This window comes from Rhincodon typus, unplaced genomic scaffold (genome assembly GCF_021869965.1).
Source record: "Rhincodon typus isolate 14 unplaced genomic scaffold, sRhiTyp1.1 hic_rhity00000886, whole genome shotgun sequence".
Taxonomy (NCBI): Eukaryota; Metazoa; Chordata; class Chondrichthyes; order Orectolobiformes; family Rhincodontidae; genus Rhincodon; species Rhincodon typus.
The window spans coordinates 21,956-39,620 of NW_025966524.1; the positions used below are offsets into that span (position 1 = coordinate 21,956).

General features: G+C 41.5%; 1 protein-coding gene across 1 annotated transcript in view; it reads left to right on the top strand.

Annotated features, from left to right (window-relative positions):
- Window positions 1-6,435, top strand: part of LOC109928238 (rab-3A-interacting protein-like) — a 20,326-nt gene extending 13,891 nt beyond the window's left edge. The window contains exons 4-6 of the mRNA XM_048592250.1: window positions 2,129-2,425; window positions 3,247-3,313; window positions 3,998-6,435. Of these exons, the coding sequence (XP_048448207.1) occupies window positions 2,129-2,425; window positions 3,247-3,313; window positions 3,998-4,080 (447 nt within the window). The 3' untranslated portion in view covers window positions 4,081-6,435. The remainder of the gene's footprint in view (window positions 1-2,128; window positions 2,426-3,246; window positions 3,314-3,997) is intronic.
- The last annotated feature ends 11,230 nt before the right edge of the window (window positions 6,436-17,665 follow it).

The window sequence follows — 17,665 nt, forward strand, 5'->3', positions numbered from 1 at the left end:
AGGGGGAGTTGAAATGGTTCGCGACTGGGAGGTGCAGTTGTTTGTTGGTTGTTGCGCGACTGGGAGGAGGCTTGGGGACTGCTTTGTGGAACACCTATGCTCGATTCACGACAAACAACTGCACCTCCCAGTCGCGAACCATTTCAACTCGCCCTCCCATTCCTCAGACGACATGTCCATCCTGGGCCTCCTGCAGTGCCACAACGATGCCACCTGAAGGTTGCAGGAACAGCATCTCATATTTCGCTTGGGAACCCTGTAGCCCAATGGTATGAATGTGGACTTCACAAGCTCCAAAATCTCCCCTCCCCCTACGGCATCCCAAAACCAGCCCAGCTTGACCCTGCCTCCCTAACCTGTCCCTCCTCCCACCTATCCCCTCTTCCCACCTCAAGTCCCATCCCCACCTCCTACCTACTAGCCTCATCCCGCCTCCCTTGACCTGTCCGTCCTCCCTGGACCGACGTAACCCCTCCCTAACTCCCACCTACACCCACCTTTACTGGCTCCAACCCTGCCTCTTTGACTGGTCTGTCTCATCTCCACCTATCGTCTCCTTTTATCCATCTTCTATCCACCTCCCCTTCTCTCCCTATTTATTTCAGAACCCCCTTCCCCTCCCCCATTTCTGAAGGAGGGTCTCGACCTGAAACGTCAGCCTTCCTGCTCGTCTGATGCTGCTTGGCCTGCTGTGTTCATCCAGCTCTACACCTTGTTATCTCTCTATTGTTCTTTGTTCACTTTACTGAAACACTACAGTCACTTTTAATACAGAGATAGTAGGAACTGCAGATGCTGGAGAATCCAAGACAACAAGGTGCAGGGCTGGATGAACACAACAGGCCAAGCAGCATCATAGGAGCAGAGAGGCTGACGTTTCGGGCCTAGACCCTTCATCGGAAAAGGGGGAGGGGAAGGGGGTTTTGAAATAAATAGGGAGAGAGTGGGAGGCGGATAGAAGCGGGATAGAGGAGAGGATAGGTGGAGAGGAAACAAACAGGTCGAAGAGGCGGGGTTAGGGCAGTCCAAGATATAGTTCTGTTGTTGAAGAATATATTCTGTCATTTTTTCAGTCAAGGCAGAAGAGTTTATGGAAGTCTGCTGACTAGGAAACGGGAGCCCAGCATTACTGTTGCTTTCTCTAGCTGGTTTTGCACTGTGTCCAATTCAATTTGATAGAAGGAAACTTCAATTTTGAACCTGGTTTGGCTCATCTAACCTCGGAACACAATTGAATCAAGCCACTTGTATCATGTTATCATGATATTGGTGGATGTTGAAATCAATCTGCATGTGATGAGGATGTTGGGCTAATTTCCTTTTAAGTATTAAAAGGGCAAGTTATTGGAGAGATGAGTAGCTTGGCAACTCTTGGTCACCTCTGGGGACATGTTGGTAAAGAGAGGTGAGAAAGACTGAGTAACTTCTCACCTGGCAAGTTTATGGAAAGTACGTGATAGAGACAGAAAATAGTTTAATGTGCTACTTGTCAAGGTGGGGTGGGAGGAGGGGCAAGTTTGAGGTTACACATCACACATTTGCAGCACAGAAGGAGGCTATTTTGGCCCTCATGTCTATGCTGTTGTCATGCCACCCAAACTAATTCTACTTTCCAGCTCAGAATCATCGAATCCTTACAGTATGGAAACAGGCCATTCGGCCCAACAAGTCCACATTGCCCCTCTGATAGCATCCCACCCAGGCTCTTAGATCATAGCCTTGTAAGGTTACTGCACTTCCAAAATATTATGAGGGTTCTGTCTTTACCACCTCTGGCAGTGATTTCCAGCCCCCTCAAGCCTCTGGTTTAAAGCTGTTAATGTCAAATGCCCTCTAAACCTCCAACTTCTCGCCTTAAGTCTATGGACTGACTATGGATTGTTTATCAAAGGCAATAAGTTACGCATTCTATCTTTTAGATTTCTTGGAACTTTATTCCTCTCATTTAGATTTCTCTTTGCCTCCTCTCTACCACAAAAAAAAACCTGAACCACTAACCTGCTGGAGCCAAAGTTGTCCAGGCATCAGCCTTGCAAATTTCCTTTGTCTGTTGGGCAATCCCAAGAACGTGAGACAAACTATAGAAAGCAATGGTGCATTCTTGGAGATGCTTGACCGTTATCCATAGAAGCTTATTTTGAGATTGATGCTGTCATTAATCCCTGTATTCAAGTCTTGCCCAAATTTGAATAAGCCTAGTTTGGACTCGTGGATCATTATTTCAGTAGGCAATGTGTACACTGCTGTTGGCAAATTGCATTATCATAGCAGGAAGTTAACTCGTTTGGTGTTTTACCGTGCGAACCTTTTATTATTTCTCCACAGGAAATGTGCACTAAGTGGCCTATCCAGAACCTGTAAGCATCGCATCAAACTGGGGGACTCGGGAAATTATTTCTACATTTCACCATCCTGCAGGTCCAGGGTAGGTATAAATCAAAAGGAGAAGACTTGTATTATGGTGTGTCACAAACAGGATTTAAGACAAAATGTTGTTCAAATTTCAGAATTTGAAAGATAACTTTGCATTGCCCACTAGTGGATAAAAAGACTGATTTTTTTTTTCCAAAAAATGTATGCATTTAAATTGATCACCTGGATGATATATTTGATTTCTTTGTTTGTTTGTTTTCTTTGATCTAAAGCCCAGACATGGTGAAACCTTTGAAGAATCTGAACAGACAACTTCAAAGACTCAATCAAAGATTGCATTGAGCTCTGGAGGATTTGTTTGTTCGGTTGTGCAGTAGACTCATTGAGCTCCAACCCCTGCTAATGGATTTAACTTGGGGACTTTTTACACAGTAATGGAGGGGTCTGTTTGATTTGACATTTTGACCAACTAACTGGATTAAATGTTTGAGGAAGTTTTTAAATGAGAGTGTATTTTATTTTGCCACATTTATGAGCACTTGAAAGAGTGCATTTTTTCCAAATGGAATTTCAATGGCTACACTTCATAATTGAGTTTCTCAAAGGGACAGTCTTTTTCTCCACTGGAGTTTGAAAGCTTTCCTTTTGTTTAAACTTGTACGAGTGTTTCAAATGTGTTTTATAAGGGCTCATGAATTCTGTTCCTAGTGGATACTGGTTGATTGGGTGTGGAAATGGAGGTTATAAGAAGGCATGGAGTCAGCTTTTGGGTATGTAGAGGATGCTGATGGGATGGGAGGGTAAGAGGAAGCTGGGTTTTGTTACATGTTCGTGAATTTGACATTTGCAATTGTGATACTGTCTGTTTCACAGATTACTGCTGTTTGCAATTTCTTCACATATATTCGTTATATCCAACAAGGTTTAGTCCGACAAGATGGTAAGATCATAAAATGTACTTTTCCTTAAGATGAATGTTCAAGATTTATTGTAGCCTTTTTAGCATTTCCAGGGTTGACATGAATATAATGGGGTGAAGGGTAAATTGAGGAGCAGTTCTAAATAAAACAAACTGGAATTCCAAACCATTGAGATGACCAGAGTGGCTGAGTGAGCCCTGTGGAAGATGTGGATACTGGGTGAACCAGGATTGGTCTGAATGAAAAGATTTTGAGCTCTGCTCATATTGCAGCGACTTGTGCCCACAGGAAAACGAGGCTGCCACACATTGCAGTACTGAGGGAACATCGTTCTGTCTATCTGTGGTGTATCCTCGTTGAGGCATTTAAACCAAGGCCCGGTTTCCTCACTGGGATGGATGTAAAAGATCCCTTGACAGACTTTCAAGCAGGAGTGTGGGAGTTATCCTTGGTATCCTGGCTAACATTTATCCCTCAACCACAGCAATAATAAAAAGTTTTAATCTGTTTGTTATCACCATGTGTAGTTTGTGGAAGCTTGCTGTGTGCAGATTGAGTGGTGTTGCCTTTTCCGCATTGGAATCGTGACCACACTTCAAAAGTCCTTTCTTGGCTGCAAAGTATTTTGGGACATCTGAGGTCGTGAAAGGTGTACTGTTGAATTGCAATTCTCTCACCCTAACTTATTTTCTTCCCTTTTGCAGTGGAACAGATGTACTGGGAAGTGATGAAGCTGAGGAAGGAAATGTCCATTGCTAAACTAGGATACTACACCGAGGAGTCTTAATCTCTGGGTTGGTGCCCCAGATTCAGGACTAAGCTTCAAGTCAAGGGGCCATTCATTTAGGCAATGTGGAAAATGCCATCAAAAAACAAACGTGAGCCTTTGCTTTCACGAAGAGCAGGAAATGAACAGGAAGTGTGGTGATGTATCCAGGAAGAATGAATGACTGCCTCCATGGCCTGGGCTATATTTTAAAAAAAAAATATTAAATATCGAGGAGTGACTATGGATAATATACAGGGTAATCTTATCTCGTTAGCCATTGATCAAAGGTCCTGTAATTTGGATCTTTGTCGCAACAATCAAGAACTGTAAAACCACCACAAATCAGTTTTTATGCCTGTTAGGCCTCAGTGGCTTACTTCCTTTGTTTAGTTGGTATAAAATGGAGAAAGGTGGTTCTTGGATGACCATTTGAAGGAAAAATAAATTTTATTCCTTTCAATGCATTAAAGTGGAACATTGGGCTTCCAACGAGGGCATTAAGCCCAGCCATGATTGGGGCAATTTATCTTGCCCTGTATGGGGTGCGATTCACCAGCTCACTTTTTTTAAAAAAACAAACTCATGGGTAAGGCCAGTGTTGAGTTGGCTGAGATAGTCCTGTTATATCACATCAGATAGCAGCAATGATGATGCAGCAGAGAGGTCTACAGTGCAAGTATAGAGACTGGTCCCAAAACAACCCACCCCCAACCCCAAATTTCCCCTCTACAACTAGATACTGGAAAGCCTCTTGCACCTACAAAACTGTTCCTCAACAAACTGGAACAGTTTCAAGAGGCCAGGGAAGGAGGAATTTGTTTTGGTGGGGGGGTCAATGGTGTTGATAGATGCATGAAAATGTCATCAATGTTGCACTTGTGCTAGTGCAAGGGGTGCTTAATTATAAGGAGGAGGTTCTTGGAGATTACCATAACTATGAAGTGGTCTCAGTCAGTGATTTGATCCTATCAATTCCATGAATCATTGAGATGGCTGTCGTGCTTTCTACCAGCTCCTGAAACTCTGTTTGTCACTGTTCCTTTACATAGTCCCACAAAATTCACTTTCAACTGTCCATGCTGTCGTCTTCCAGCTGAGAGCCATTCGGCTATGACCTGTTGGTTTATTCACATGTAATATGTTCGGTTACTCCATTGTGTTGGACAGTCTATGCTACCAGCTGATATTCAATGTCATTCTGGCTTTCGCTTCTGTACTTGTATAGAGCCAAGGCCTACAGAAGTATGGATTGTGCACTAGACTTAACATATTCTTCTGTTCACATTCCATAGTGCATCTCTCCTCTTCCATAACCTTGCAATGATTTTTCGCATCATTTCCATGATGACCAGTCTCCTCAGCAATAAATCTCATGACCTATGTAAGGTTTCCAAATGCCTCATTGTGATGCACAGAATCCTGACAACCGGAGCCAAGACTTTCAGTTCTTAACCTTTGATTGCAAACTGGCTTGAACCAAGTATCATTCCTCTACATGTTTACCTTGTACTAGAGTATTATAATCACTACAAAATTCTTTATAATCCATACATTACTATTGAAGGAGCACCATCAAATCGTTTGGCAAACATTAATCTAAAATTAATTTGTGCCAATTTTCTTCCTCCTCCTTGTGTTCAAAGTGAAGCCTCTTGCCGGGATGCAGCAGCAATGGTTGCCCTCCAGCATTTGGCCCAAGTGACTTGAGTGATTGCTGCCAGGCAGTTCAAACTTAGAAAGTATCACAGGAGGGACTGCTGTCCTGCTCTTAACCACCAATGTACTTTCCAGCAGGGGTCACTGGATAGTAATCAGGAGGCTGGACCTCTGGTTCGACAATCGGTTCTGAAGAAGGGTCACTGGACCTGAAGCACCAGCTCTGCTTCCTTTTCACAGATGCTACCAGATCTGCTGAGGTACTCCAGCAATTTCTGTTTTTGTTTCTGCTTTCCAGGATACAGAGTTCTCTTTTTCTTTTGTTGTAAAAATATCCTATTGTGGGAGAGCTCAAATGCCCAAAAATGAGACAATATTTCTCCTGGCTCTTCCCGTTCCCTTCCCTTTCACCTATTCTATTCCCTGCAAAAGACATGTTTGCCAAACACATTTCCTAAAAGTTGTGCTCCTTTAAACTGCATGGTGCATGCTTAATTTTTTTTAATGACTTTTTTTTTTCCAGGTATCATTAATTCCAGTGTTTATTGTGGAACATTGTTCACCACTTGCCAATCTAATGATTATTGGATGTGGGGGAGCCAAGCCTCCCTGAAAGTCTGTTGGAACTTTCCTTCAATAGACTGGACTGACTGTGTGGTTGTACAAATGATCAGTACATTTCTACAGTGTATGAATAAATACTAATTATAAAACTAACAACTAGCTTCTTTGAATGAACAAAGTGATGTTGTTGATGGGCATAGTTTTGAAGGAAATGTTTCTGGAATGTGAATGAATTGTAGACTAGCATTTAATTCTGAGCTTTGTAGGAGTAATTATTCTACATGATAGAGAATTATTTTAGTTACAATGTTGGTGTTTGTTCCTATTCCCTGTGCTTTAATTGGGAAAATTGTGCATGGCCCATACTGTGCCTAATCGGCTCTTTGAATTGCACTGATGTTCTACGTATTCCCTCGGACTCCAGTCCGAATCTGGCAGGAGCTTCTTTTAATAGATGCAATCAGAAACCCGAACCATCCAATGGAATAGAACAAAAGTCATGGACATAAAGCTGATATACTTCCTATCAAGGCTCTGCCTTTTAGTATCACAACTTTCTCATTGTAAAATATTGAAAGCTTCTAATATTAGCATGACACTATCTTATGTGCACAATCTACATCACTTCCGTTGGCCGCTTTTCTGATGTCCCTGGAGTGTGAGGTGACCACTGGCATAGTTTAAAATTGGCGAGCGCCAGTTCATGTTTTTAGGGCTTTCTATTTTAGTTAGTATAGCAATCATAGTAAAATGTTCACCTCACAGTGCCTACTCCACATGCTATGATTCCCAACTAAGGTTATTAGCGGACAAGTCCGATCTCGGGCTTAAATCTGGCTTGTTAGATCATGTTTATTTTGATTTTAATGTAGCATGCAATGCTGCAGATTTGGTTTAAACTTCTATTTTGTTGTTTTATTATACATAAGAGAATGAACCAAACTATTTACACAATCTGAAAGATTTAGAAAAGCACTGTAAAATTTCAGTCGTGTTATTTACCAACATTACCCCTTTTTATAGTATCCAAACATTACAGAGAGTTACTTTCCCTATCTCTGAGGGTTTGACTTGGCTGTGTTTATTTCCAGTTTGGAGAATCTGGTCTCTTCCTTGAGTCTTTGTACAACTAAGTGTAGACTTTCTCAGCTTTAACTAACCATTCAAGGTTTTAATCAAACACTTCTCACCTGGAACTTTAAAACTAAGCTCCTCATACTGAGTTTAGAACTGTTAGGTAACTTACAGTAAGTGATAGGTAACTATCTCCCTTCTTTAGGAAAAATTGTTTTTCATATCCAGCTTTAGCAAACACTCCTGCAAACTGCCCCACTGAAATCCTAAAGCTTTTATCCCCCGAGTTATACAAGTGTTTCCTCTAATCAAGAGAAATCAATGTCTGACGATCTAAACTTAAAGCACAACTGTTTACTTTGTTCACTTGTAAAAACTCTTTCAATGATGGTAAACACAACAGGACACTCGTGCTTTTAAAATCCCTGTGGCCAGAAAGTACAGTTAACTATTAAACTTTTTCTCTCGCACAATCCATAAGCCACTAGTTCAGAATCTAAAGATTAAAAATAAATTATATTAAAATATAAATAAATTTGCTCACCTCTCATCTCCTAATTATCTTAATTAGGTAGCATCGACTATTACATTTAATATTTTTATCTTTAATATTCTGATCGGTGAGATGAATTAAAACATGGCCTTTTCATTTGTTATTATAGTCAAATGAAACCTTCAATATTTATTTCAGTTTTGAACTTGCTAATTAGCTTTAGGTCCTAAAACATTAGGATGCAATCATTGACTTTGAGTTCCTATCTTAAAATGCTTTGTGACTTTCAGGTTTTGTTGGTGATTGATAATACTCCTGTAAAGATTTGTGATGTTTTAGTATGTCAACTTGAAGTTCATAACACCTTGGTAGTTGACTAATAACATGAAACTATTGGGCAGGACACAATGTGAGTTAATGGCCGGTAAATGAAATGTTTCTACCAGTGGAGATACTTTTACCTGACAGATTGTGTATCTTCTGACTCAACGGGCCATAAGATGGGACTTGAATATAAGGTCAAATGTTGGAGTGATGAAACATTCATAATAGTAGGCTTATTTTATTCCTAACATGAATGAATTTATACAACAAACCTAGCTACAAGGTATGTTTTTGGAAGTTTTATTGGAATATATACACACAGAATAAACTACTGCAATGGGAAGAATATATAATGTTAAGTAGGGATTCTGAATATTGAGGTTCATAATTTTATTTTGGAGTGTTGCTGTATCATCTAACATTCTTACAGGATGACTTTACAGATTTTACAGTGATTACACAGTTGCAATTCTTGTGATTATACAGGTGCTACAACTACACTGTGAAGTCTCAATATCTTACTCCATTTCATTTCTTTACCGATTAGGAAAATCAGCTTCAATTTCCCCTCAATCCTAAACCAGGATAAAACCTCCCTTTCATTAAATCCCTCTATATATTGCTCCACTGTTCCACTGCTGTACTGTGTTTACTCAATGATGTTGCCATTATGCATTTCTTCCTTGAGGATTTTCCCTGCCTTGTTGAGCTACATAGCTGAAAAAAATGTTTTATTCAGAGCTTTCATCTCTCCTGAGGAGACTTCAATCAATTCGCGTCCAACAACCTGCTTTGAAAACTCAGCATAGGTTTTTTGATAGTAGTAACAAATTCCAACATCTACAGCATTCCAAAGTAATCCATAACATTCTAAATAATCTATATCATTCTTTTTTCTAAAAAAAGTTAATTTGTCCTTTTCCTAATGTGGATGGATTTTTAGAAAAGAATCCTAGGATTCAGATTTGGAGCCATATCATCTTCAAAAAAAACTAATTCAATCTTCCTTGGGTCATACAACAGCTGTGTACCAAGTTTTGTTGAAATCTGAGAATTTTTGAGAGAAATTGTTTACAAACAAATTAAAAAATGCCCACCATCAGTCGTAAAAGTAATAAATAACGCTATCTCCTTCATTCCTATTCTCTAAAATTTCAAGAGGCTCACCTTGTTCCCATTCACTTTTAACATTTGACATTGACTTTGGGGAGAATAAAATTAGTATTCTCTAGAACTTGTTTCACAGCATTCTATTGGACTTCACCATCACGTTTACTATTGCTTTGTGGAAATTTTGAGGCCAAGATCATTGTTGCAATCATTATTCTGTTTTGAATGCTCAGAGCTATTTATAATCAAGCCACAGTTTACGCAATGGGAAACAGCCTATTGAGGTTTGAGTAAAATATTGAACTTTGTTCAGTGTTTTCTGTTCATGACTCATTAGCAAATCAATCACCAGCTTGGAAATAGTATAAATTACGTATCCAAGAATTTAAGGAAATTGTATCTTAAATTAATCTAATGTGATGAGGTTGTTGGCTTCCCACTCACCTGTGGCCTACTCAGATATTCATCTTTGTAATGATTCACTGCCTTCATGTAGTTTGGCCTGTGGGGGTTGTTCACTGACTGGGCTTCAGTTCAGAGTGAGATAACAAGGTGTAGAGCTGGATGAACACAGCAGGCCAAGCAGCATCACGGGAGCAGGAAAGCTGACGTTTCGGGTCTAGACCCTTCATCAGAAATGGGGGAGGGGAAAGTGGTTCTGAAATAAATAGGGAGAGAGGGGGAGGCAGATAGAAGATGGATAGCGGAGAAGATAGGTGGAGAGGAAACAGACAGGTCAGAGAGGTAGGGATGGAGCCAGTAAAAGGTGAGTGTAGGTGGGGAGGTAGGGAGGAGATAGGTCAGTCCAGGGAGGACGGGCAGGTCAAGGGGACGGGATGAGGTTAGTAGGTAGGAAATGGGGGTGTGGCTTGAGGTGGGAGGAAGAACAGGTTAGGGAGGCGGGGGGACGAGCTGGGCTGGTTTTGGGATGCGGTAGGGGGACTGTATCGACGCCACCTCGTGCTCCCATGAGGAGCTCGAACAGTTCATCCACTTCACCAACACCTTCCACCCCAACCTTAAGTTCACCTGGACCATCTAACACCTCTCTCACTTTCCTGGACCTCTCTGTCTCCATCTCGGGCAAACACCTAGAAACCGATATCCATTTCAAGCCCACCGACTCCCACAGCTACCTAGAATACACCTCCTCCCACCCACCTTCCTGCAAAAATGTCATCCCCTAATCCCAATTCCTTCGCCTCCGCTGCATCTGCTCCCAGGATGAGGCATTCCACTCCCATACATCTCAGATGTCCTCGTCTTTCAAGGACCGCAACTCCGCCCCCCTCCCCCCAGTGGTTGAGAATGCCCTCCACCGTGTCTTCCACATTTCCTGCAACTCATCTCTCACACCCCGTCCCCACAATAACAACCAAAAAAGAATCCCCCTCGTCCTCACACACCACCCCACCAACCTCCGGATCCAACGCATCATCCTCCGACACTTCCGCCATCTGCAATCCGACCCCACCACCAAAGACATTTTTCCCTCCCCACCCTTATCTGCTTTCCGGAGGGACCACTCTCTCCGTGACTCCCTTGTCCGCTCCACACTCCCCTCCAGCCCCACCACACCCGGCACTTTTCCCTGCAACCGCAGGAAGTGCTACACCTGCCCCCACACCACTCCCTCACCCCCATCCCAGGCCCCAAGAAGACTTTCCGCATCAAGCAGATGTTCACCTGCACATCTGCTAATGTGGTATACTGCATCCGCTGTACCCGGTGTGGCTTCCTCTACATCGGGGAAACCAAGCGGAGACTCGGGGACCGCTTTGCAGAACACCTACGCTCGGTTCGCAATAAACAACTGAACCTCCCAGTCACGAACCATTTCAACTCCCCCTCCCGTTCCTCAGATGACATGCCCATCCTGGGCCTCCTGTAGTGCCACAACGATGCCACCCAAAGGTTGCAGGAACAGCAACTCATATTCCGCTTGGGAACCCTGCAGCCCAATGGTATCAATGTGGACTTCACCAGCTTCAAAATCTCCCCTCCTCCTACCGCATCCCAAAACCAGCCCAGCTCGTCCCTGCCTCCCTAACCTGTTCTTCCTCCCACCTATGCCCTCCTCTAACCTCAAGCCGCACCCCCATTTCCTACCTACTAACCTCATCCCGCCCCTTGACCTGTCCATCCTCCCTGGACTGACCTATCTCCTTCCTACCTCCCCACCTACACTCACCTTTACTGGCTCCATCCCTGCCTCTTTGACCTGTCTGTTTCCTCTCCACCTATCCTCTTCTCTATCCATCTTCTATCCGCCTCCCCCTCTCTCCCTGTTTATTTCAGAACCCCCTTCCCCTCCCACATTTCTGATGAAGGGTCTAGGTCCGAAATGTCAGCCTTCCTGCTCCTACGATGCTGCTAGGCCTGCTGTGTTCTTCCAGCTCTGCACCTTGTTATCTCAGATTTTCAGCATCTGCAGTTCCTACTGTCTCTGATTCAGTTCAGAGTGGTTTTCTTTGCTTCTTGGAATAACAACAAAGTGGTCTTTTGGAGGCACAGGTATCCAAGCTTCTGTACATTCAGTGAAAGGGCCCTATTAAAATATAAGTATTCATCAAAACTATTAACTTTGCCTCTTTTTCTGTCTGGAAATGCCTGTAATCCATGCCAAAATGCCCAGAATGATGTGAGCGGAATCCTTGACATAGAGATAACAAGGTGTAGAGCTGGATGAACACAGCAGGCCAAGCAGCATCAGAGGAGCAGGAAAGCTGACGTTTCGGGTCGAGACCCTTCCTTGACATAGAGCATCGCTTGCGGATAGAGGCGTAGAGTTTGTGAGAGAGCTCTTGATGCCAGATGTTGGTTAGGATTGTGGGTCAGAGTTAACTGGTAGCAATGGTGTAAAGTAAAGAGAATGAGTGCGCAGGAGTGATTGTGTTAAGGTGATGAGAGACACCTCAGGGAGTTTATGCAAAAGTAAACCAAATGGTATTTGTGAATTATTCCAGTTAAGACTGACTTGGTTTCTTGTGAGTTCTCAAAGATGTGTGCTACTTTTTGATACAGTATATATATTTACAACATTTTAAATGGTAAACCTTAAATGAAGTCCTTTTTCCTGCTGACAGGCAAAATTGCTGGTGCAATTTGAATGCAAAAGAGATGGCTGAGCACTGCACTGGGTATTCTCCTGCCCAGGATTATTCAGAGTGTAATTACTTAGATGTTGCTGTATAAGTGAAATACTTGTTGAATCTGTGGTATTGGTCCTGGCTGCCATATGACTAGCTGTGTCACTAGATCTGCAAGCGGTAGTGCTATAGTATTGACTTAGAGTATTCTGTTGGTTTTTCTAATCAAACCAAAAATTCCATGAAAGCCACAACACCCATTCAAGCTGTCATTCATAGCTGCTTGATTGTGAATCCAACTGCTGTTTGAGTGATAGTCCAGTCCATGCGGTACACAGTAGGTTTCTATTTTTCCTGAAACTCAGTAGTGTAAATTTTTAGAGCGTAAGGGAAGTTTTGTCCAAAAATTCAGAAGAAATGAAAGTGGCTGTTTTGCATGCAGCAAGATTTTCTCCTCTGTCTCAGAACACTAGTTAGAAAGGAAGGGAGAAATTCCAACGTTGCTTACGAAAAGAGAAACAGTCATGTCCATAAGCATCAACACATTTTCCTGCAGCAGAGGCAGGTGCAATCTGACTGTTTACATTGTTAGTCTGCACAAATGCAAATAGTTTCATCTTCAGGAGTTATAATAAATATCACAGTCAGGAAGTGACATGTGTTTCCAATACAGGGGAGGATGACAGAGGTTCACAGAACACTTGCCTGTGGGATTCAATGGCGTCAGGATGACAGTGTCATGATGACGTAGAAAAGGCTATAGACCTTGAATAGGCAGGTTTTGCAGGAAAGGAAGTCTGTATGATGAATTAGTAAAGCTATGAATTAGTAAATGGAATTGCTGAGTCATGTGGATGCTGAATTAGCTTTTGTGTTGTGTCCAATACTATTGCCTTGTCTGATATCATCTTCAGATGAGAAGTATTTGATGCATAATTCACATTTGATCACTGCCTCACCCCTGTCCTGGTGCCTCCGCTGATATCTAGACAAAGAAAGAAAGAAACAAAGAAAGTTATTTTATAACGAAAGCAAACTACAGGGCTACCGAAAACCCAGGTTTTAAAAAAGACCATGCTGCAAATACCCAGTAGGTCAGGCTATACCATGGTGAAAGTATCAGAGTTATTGTTTCAAGTCAAATACTTTTTTCAGAAATGGAAAAATATGGAGATTAAATTGGTTTTAAATCTGTACAGAGTGAATGGAAAAGAACAAAAGAGAAGGCCTGTGGTTAGGGTGGAAGATGAGTGAGATTAAATAACAAAATGGATTATCTTCGAAGAAAGAAGAAATACTAATGGAATAACATTTCCACCATTCCAATTTATAGCTCATCTAGATCACCTTTTTGTTTCCTTACTTGACCTGTTACCATTTCAATGCACAGCCACTGAGGCAGCACTATGTAGGCACATTTAAGGTAGACACATTAAGACAGGCACAAAAGGAAAGCACAAGTACTGTAAACATTTGTTAATTGTCTGGCTGTCATAGGTTCCTCACAATCAACCACTGCCTTCCTACCTTTTGTAGTTTCCTTTTTTAGATTTAAGATCTATTTGGACTGAACTACATTACTTTCAAACTTGATGTAAAATTCTACTCCCATTCCTACATCCCATTTTACAATTAATCTGCAAGTTGTTATTATTGCTTAATCCTAGATTTAAAGTAACTTGTTCATGAATTGATTTTTCAACATACTGTTCTAGAAAACATCTTGCACAAATTCATACTCCTCAGAATTTGTGCTAATTAGGTTTACCCAATCTATATATAGAATGGCGTCACCTAGGAGTGTTGCATTATTCTTAGTTTCTAACTTGTATGTTCATTTCTGTGTAGGCCATTAAGCCTTTTGAGTCTGCTGTGCCATTTAATAAGGATTAGTTGAGGATGAACAGTGTTTTACTCAGGTTTATTATAATTTGCTTACCTTTTGTACCTTTTAAGGTCCTAGACTTTAAAAATATTGGCACGTTTTATTAACAGCTACCTTAAACTGCCCTACCACCTTCAATGATTTGTGCACCTATATCCCTAGATCCCATTGCTTTTGCACTTTCTTTAGAATTGTGTTTTTAACCTTTATCTTTCCTTTAATCTTCCAACCAAAGTCCATCATCTCATGCTTTTCTGCATTATCTTCTGTTACTTGTTCACCTATTCCACCAGACTAACAATGTCCTTTTGAAACTTATCATAATCCTCCTCTCAGTTTGCAATACCACACAAATTAGCCACAGTGTCTCTGGCTAGCAATGGAATAAAAGAGCATAATCCAACTATCGGGGAAAATTCAGAAGATATTCAATTTACCTTCACTCAGAGGCAAGGTTTGATCAGCAAGCTTTTTCAGAGGAAGGTCATGCCTATCAAATTTGATTGAACTTTTTTTTTGAGGAGGTGACCAGTTGCGTCGATGAGGATAATGTAGTTGATGTATTTTGAATGGATTTTAGCAAAGCTTTTGACAAGGTCCCGTAAGCGAGACTGGTAAGATAAAAGCACATGGGATCCAGGATAAGTTGGCAAATTGGATCCAAAGTTGGCTCTGTGATAGGAGCCAGAGAGTAATGGTAGAAATCTGACTGGCGGTCAGTGTGGGTGGGATACAAAATAAGTTTGTGGATGACATGAGGATTGGCTGGGTGGTTGACAGTGAGGAAGAAGGTATTGGAGTACAGGAGGGTATAAATGGATCAGTCAGATGGAATTTAACTGTGGTAAGGGAGTACTCCATGCATGGCAGGACACTAGGAAGTTTAGAGGAATGGAAGGATGTTGGGATGCTTGTCTACAGATCCCTGAAAGAAGCAGAATGGTTTATTATGGTGGTTAAGAAGACCTACAGATCACTGACTTTATCAGTTATGGCACGGATTATAAGAGCAGGGAGATTATGTTGAAGTTGTATAGGACTTTGGTTAGGCCATAGTGGACTACTGTGTACAGTTCTGGTCACTCCACTATAGAACAAATGTGACTGCACTGGAGAAGCTGCATTGGAGATTGCTTGGGATGGAACAGCTCGGCTATGAAGAGAGGCTAGATAAGTTTGGGTTATTCGTCTTGGAGCAGAGAGAGCTGTGGGTGGGTGAGCAGGGAGGGGGGAAGGACAGTGTGGATAGAAAGCAGCTCTTTGCCTTCGTTGAAGTGTCAGCAACAAGGGTTCATAATTTTAAGGAGAAACGCAGGAGATTTAGAGGGTTTTGAGGAATTTTCTTTTCACCCACAGGGTGTTGGAGATGGGGAATTCACTACCCAGGAAGCTAGTAAAGGCAGGAAACATCATAAACTTTAAAAATTATTTGAAATGCCATGTGCTGGAAAGTGGGACTTGCTTCTGATAAAGATTAACTAATAGGTGCATGTGAATGGATGTTAATATGAGGAATGGACTTGGCTTTGCTGGTCTCCACAATAAACAGCCCACGAATACACCATGTACACTCAGTTATCTCGACTTTCAGCTTTGGCAATGTACGGATGGTGACAGTATAAATGATTTCAGGTCCTATCAGGAGTCATCTTTTTAATATAGGTGGGGTGGGATGTGGAATTTTGGAGGGATGAAGTGTGTGTGTGTGTGTGTGTGTGTGTGCACGTGCGTGCCCATGTCCACCTCACCATGTTAAATGCTGATGGATTAACAGCTATTTAGCAACAGAGTCTTACCTTTGGAAACAGGTGACCATAAGAATGATGCTGAAAACACAGCTGCAGACGACAACCACCATTTTGATAAGAAGGCTTGGACTTGTTGAGATGGTATCTATTTGATAGATTTTAAACAATTTTGTTATCAAATAAAAACCTGTGAAATAGTAACTAAGTGAAATTTCATGAGGATCACTGCATCTATCAGTGATGCAGGTTTCTACATGTTAATAACCATCAATGATGTTATAGAGGAATGTTGAGTTGGAACCTGATGGTTGAACAATTATAGCTCTATTTACCTTTATAGTAAGTACAGAAGGAGCTCTAACACAATCAGTTTATGTATGTTTGTGATGATTTGGTTTCAGTTATGATTCAGCTTTTATTTTGTTGCTTTGAACTTGAGTCCATTTCCCCAATAGTACAATCAGCTATAGTCATATTGTTTCAAAAATAATTGCTAGGCAGTGTCAAGAGAGCTTTTGGGGAATCTAGAAGTAAAGGCCACAATTTAAAATAAGGGGTCTCCCACTTAAGATGGCAATGAGGAGGAATTTCTCCTCTTTGAGGCCCATTACTGCTTGGAATTGTCTTCCCCAAAGACCAGTAGATGGTGAGTCATTGAACATGTTCAAGGCTGAATTAGACAAATTTTTGATTGGAGGGAACTGAGGGGAGATGGTGGGAAATGTTGGCAGGTAAGTTGTTTACATGTCTCAGTCAGATCAACCATGATTTTATTCAGCGGTGGATCATATTCTAGGGTCTGAGTAGTGTAATTCTGATCTTGTTTCTCATAATTTTACTCTGTGCCCAAACCTACTCCATTTAATCTGGGAGTGTTTGACATGAACTCGGATATTCACTATCTGAGCACGGATATCTGTGCAGTAAGTTGATGAAAATACTCTGCAAGAATTGATGTTACAGGATCTTTGTGAATCCAGACATATTCACTCCCACATAGCACTGGCGATTAAAACCACTTTGTGTTGAAGTGTTTCTTGCACTGTGGCAGGAATATGCTGTAAGAACCACGCAGCTTGTGTGTTCCCACATCGCCTCCATTACGTTGCCATTGGTCCCAGAAACTACTTTTTTTAATGCTAAACATTTCCTTCCTCCTCGATCACTATCTCAATGTTTTATAATGTTCATGTCTGTCTTAGATTCGGCAGCTGCTCCCATACTTAGGAGACTTCTCTACAGTCTTTCTTCGGACTCTTGCATGGAGTATATGAAAAGACTAAAGGTCTATCGTGATTCGTCTCCTAATTTAAGGCTAAGAACACTATTACTATCGCAATCTGTCATACCTCTATTCTATTGAAACTATTGGCGTCAGCACTTCTTTTAAACTCTCTTATTCCATCTAATCAGTCCTCTTCTCACTGACATCAATATTGAAATAACACTAATTGCACTGGTTTTTACATGGGACATCCGAATTTCTTACTATCCTCCATGTCCTTCCTTGCTCCTAAATCTAAAAGTTTTCTAAAAATCAAGCTTGTCATTACCTAAATACTAGCTCCTGATTTGGCTTCCACTTATTTTCAATCTTTGTGGTGCCCTGTAAAATGAGCCCCAGTTCTTCAGATGGGGGTTAGAGAGCTTCAAAATAAAA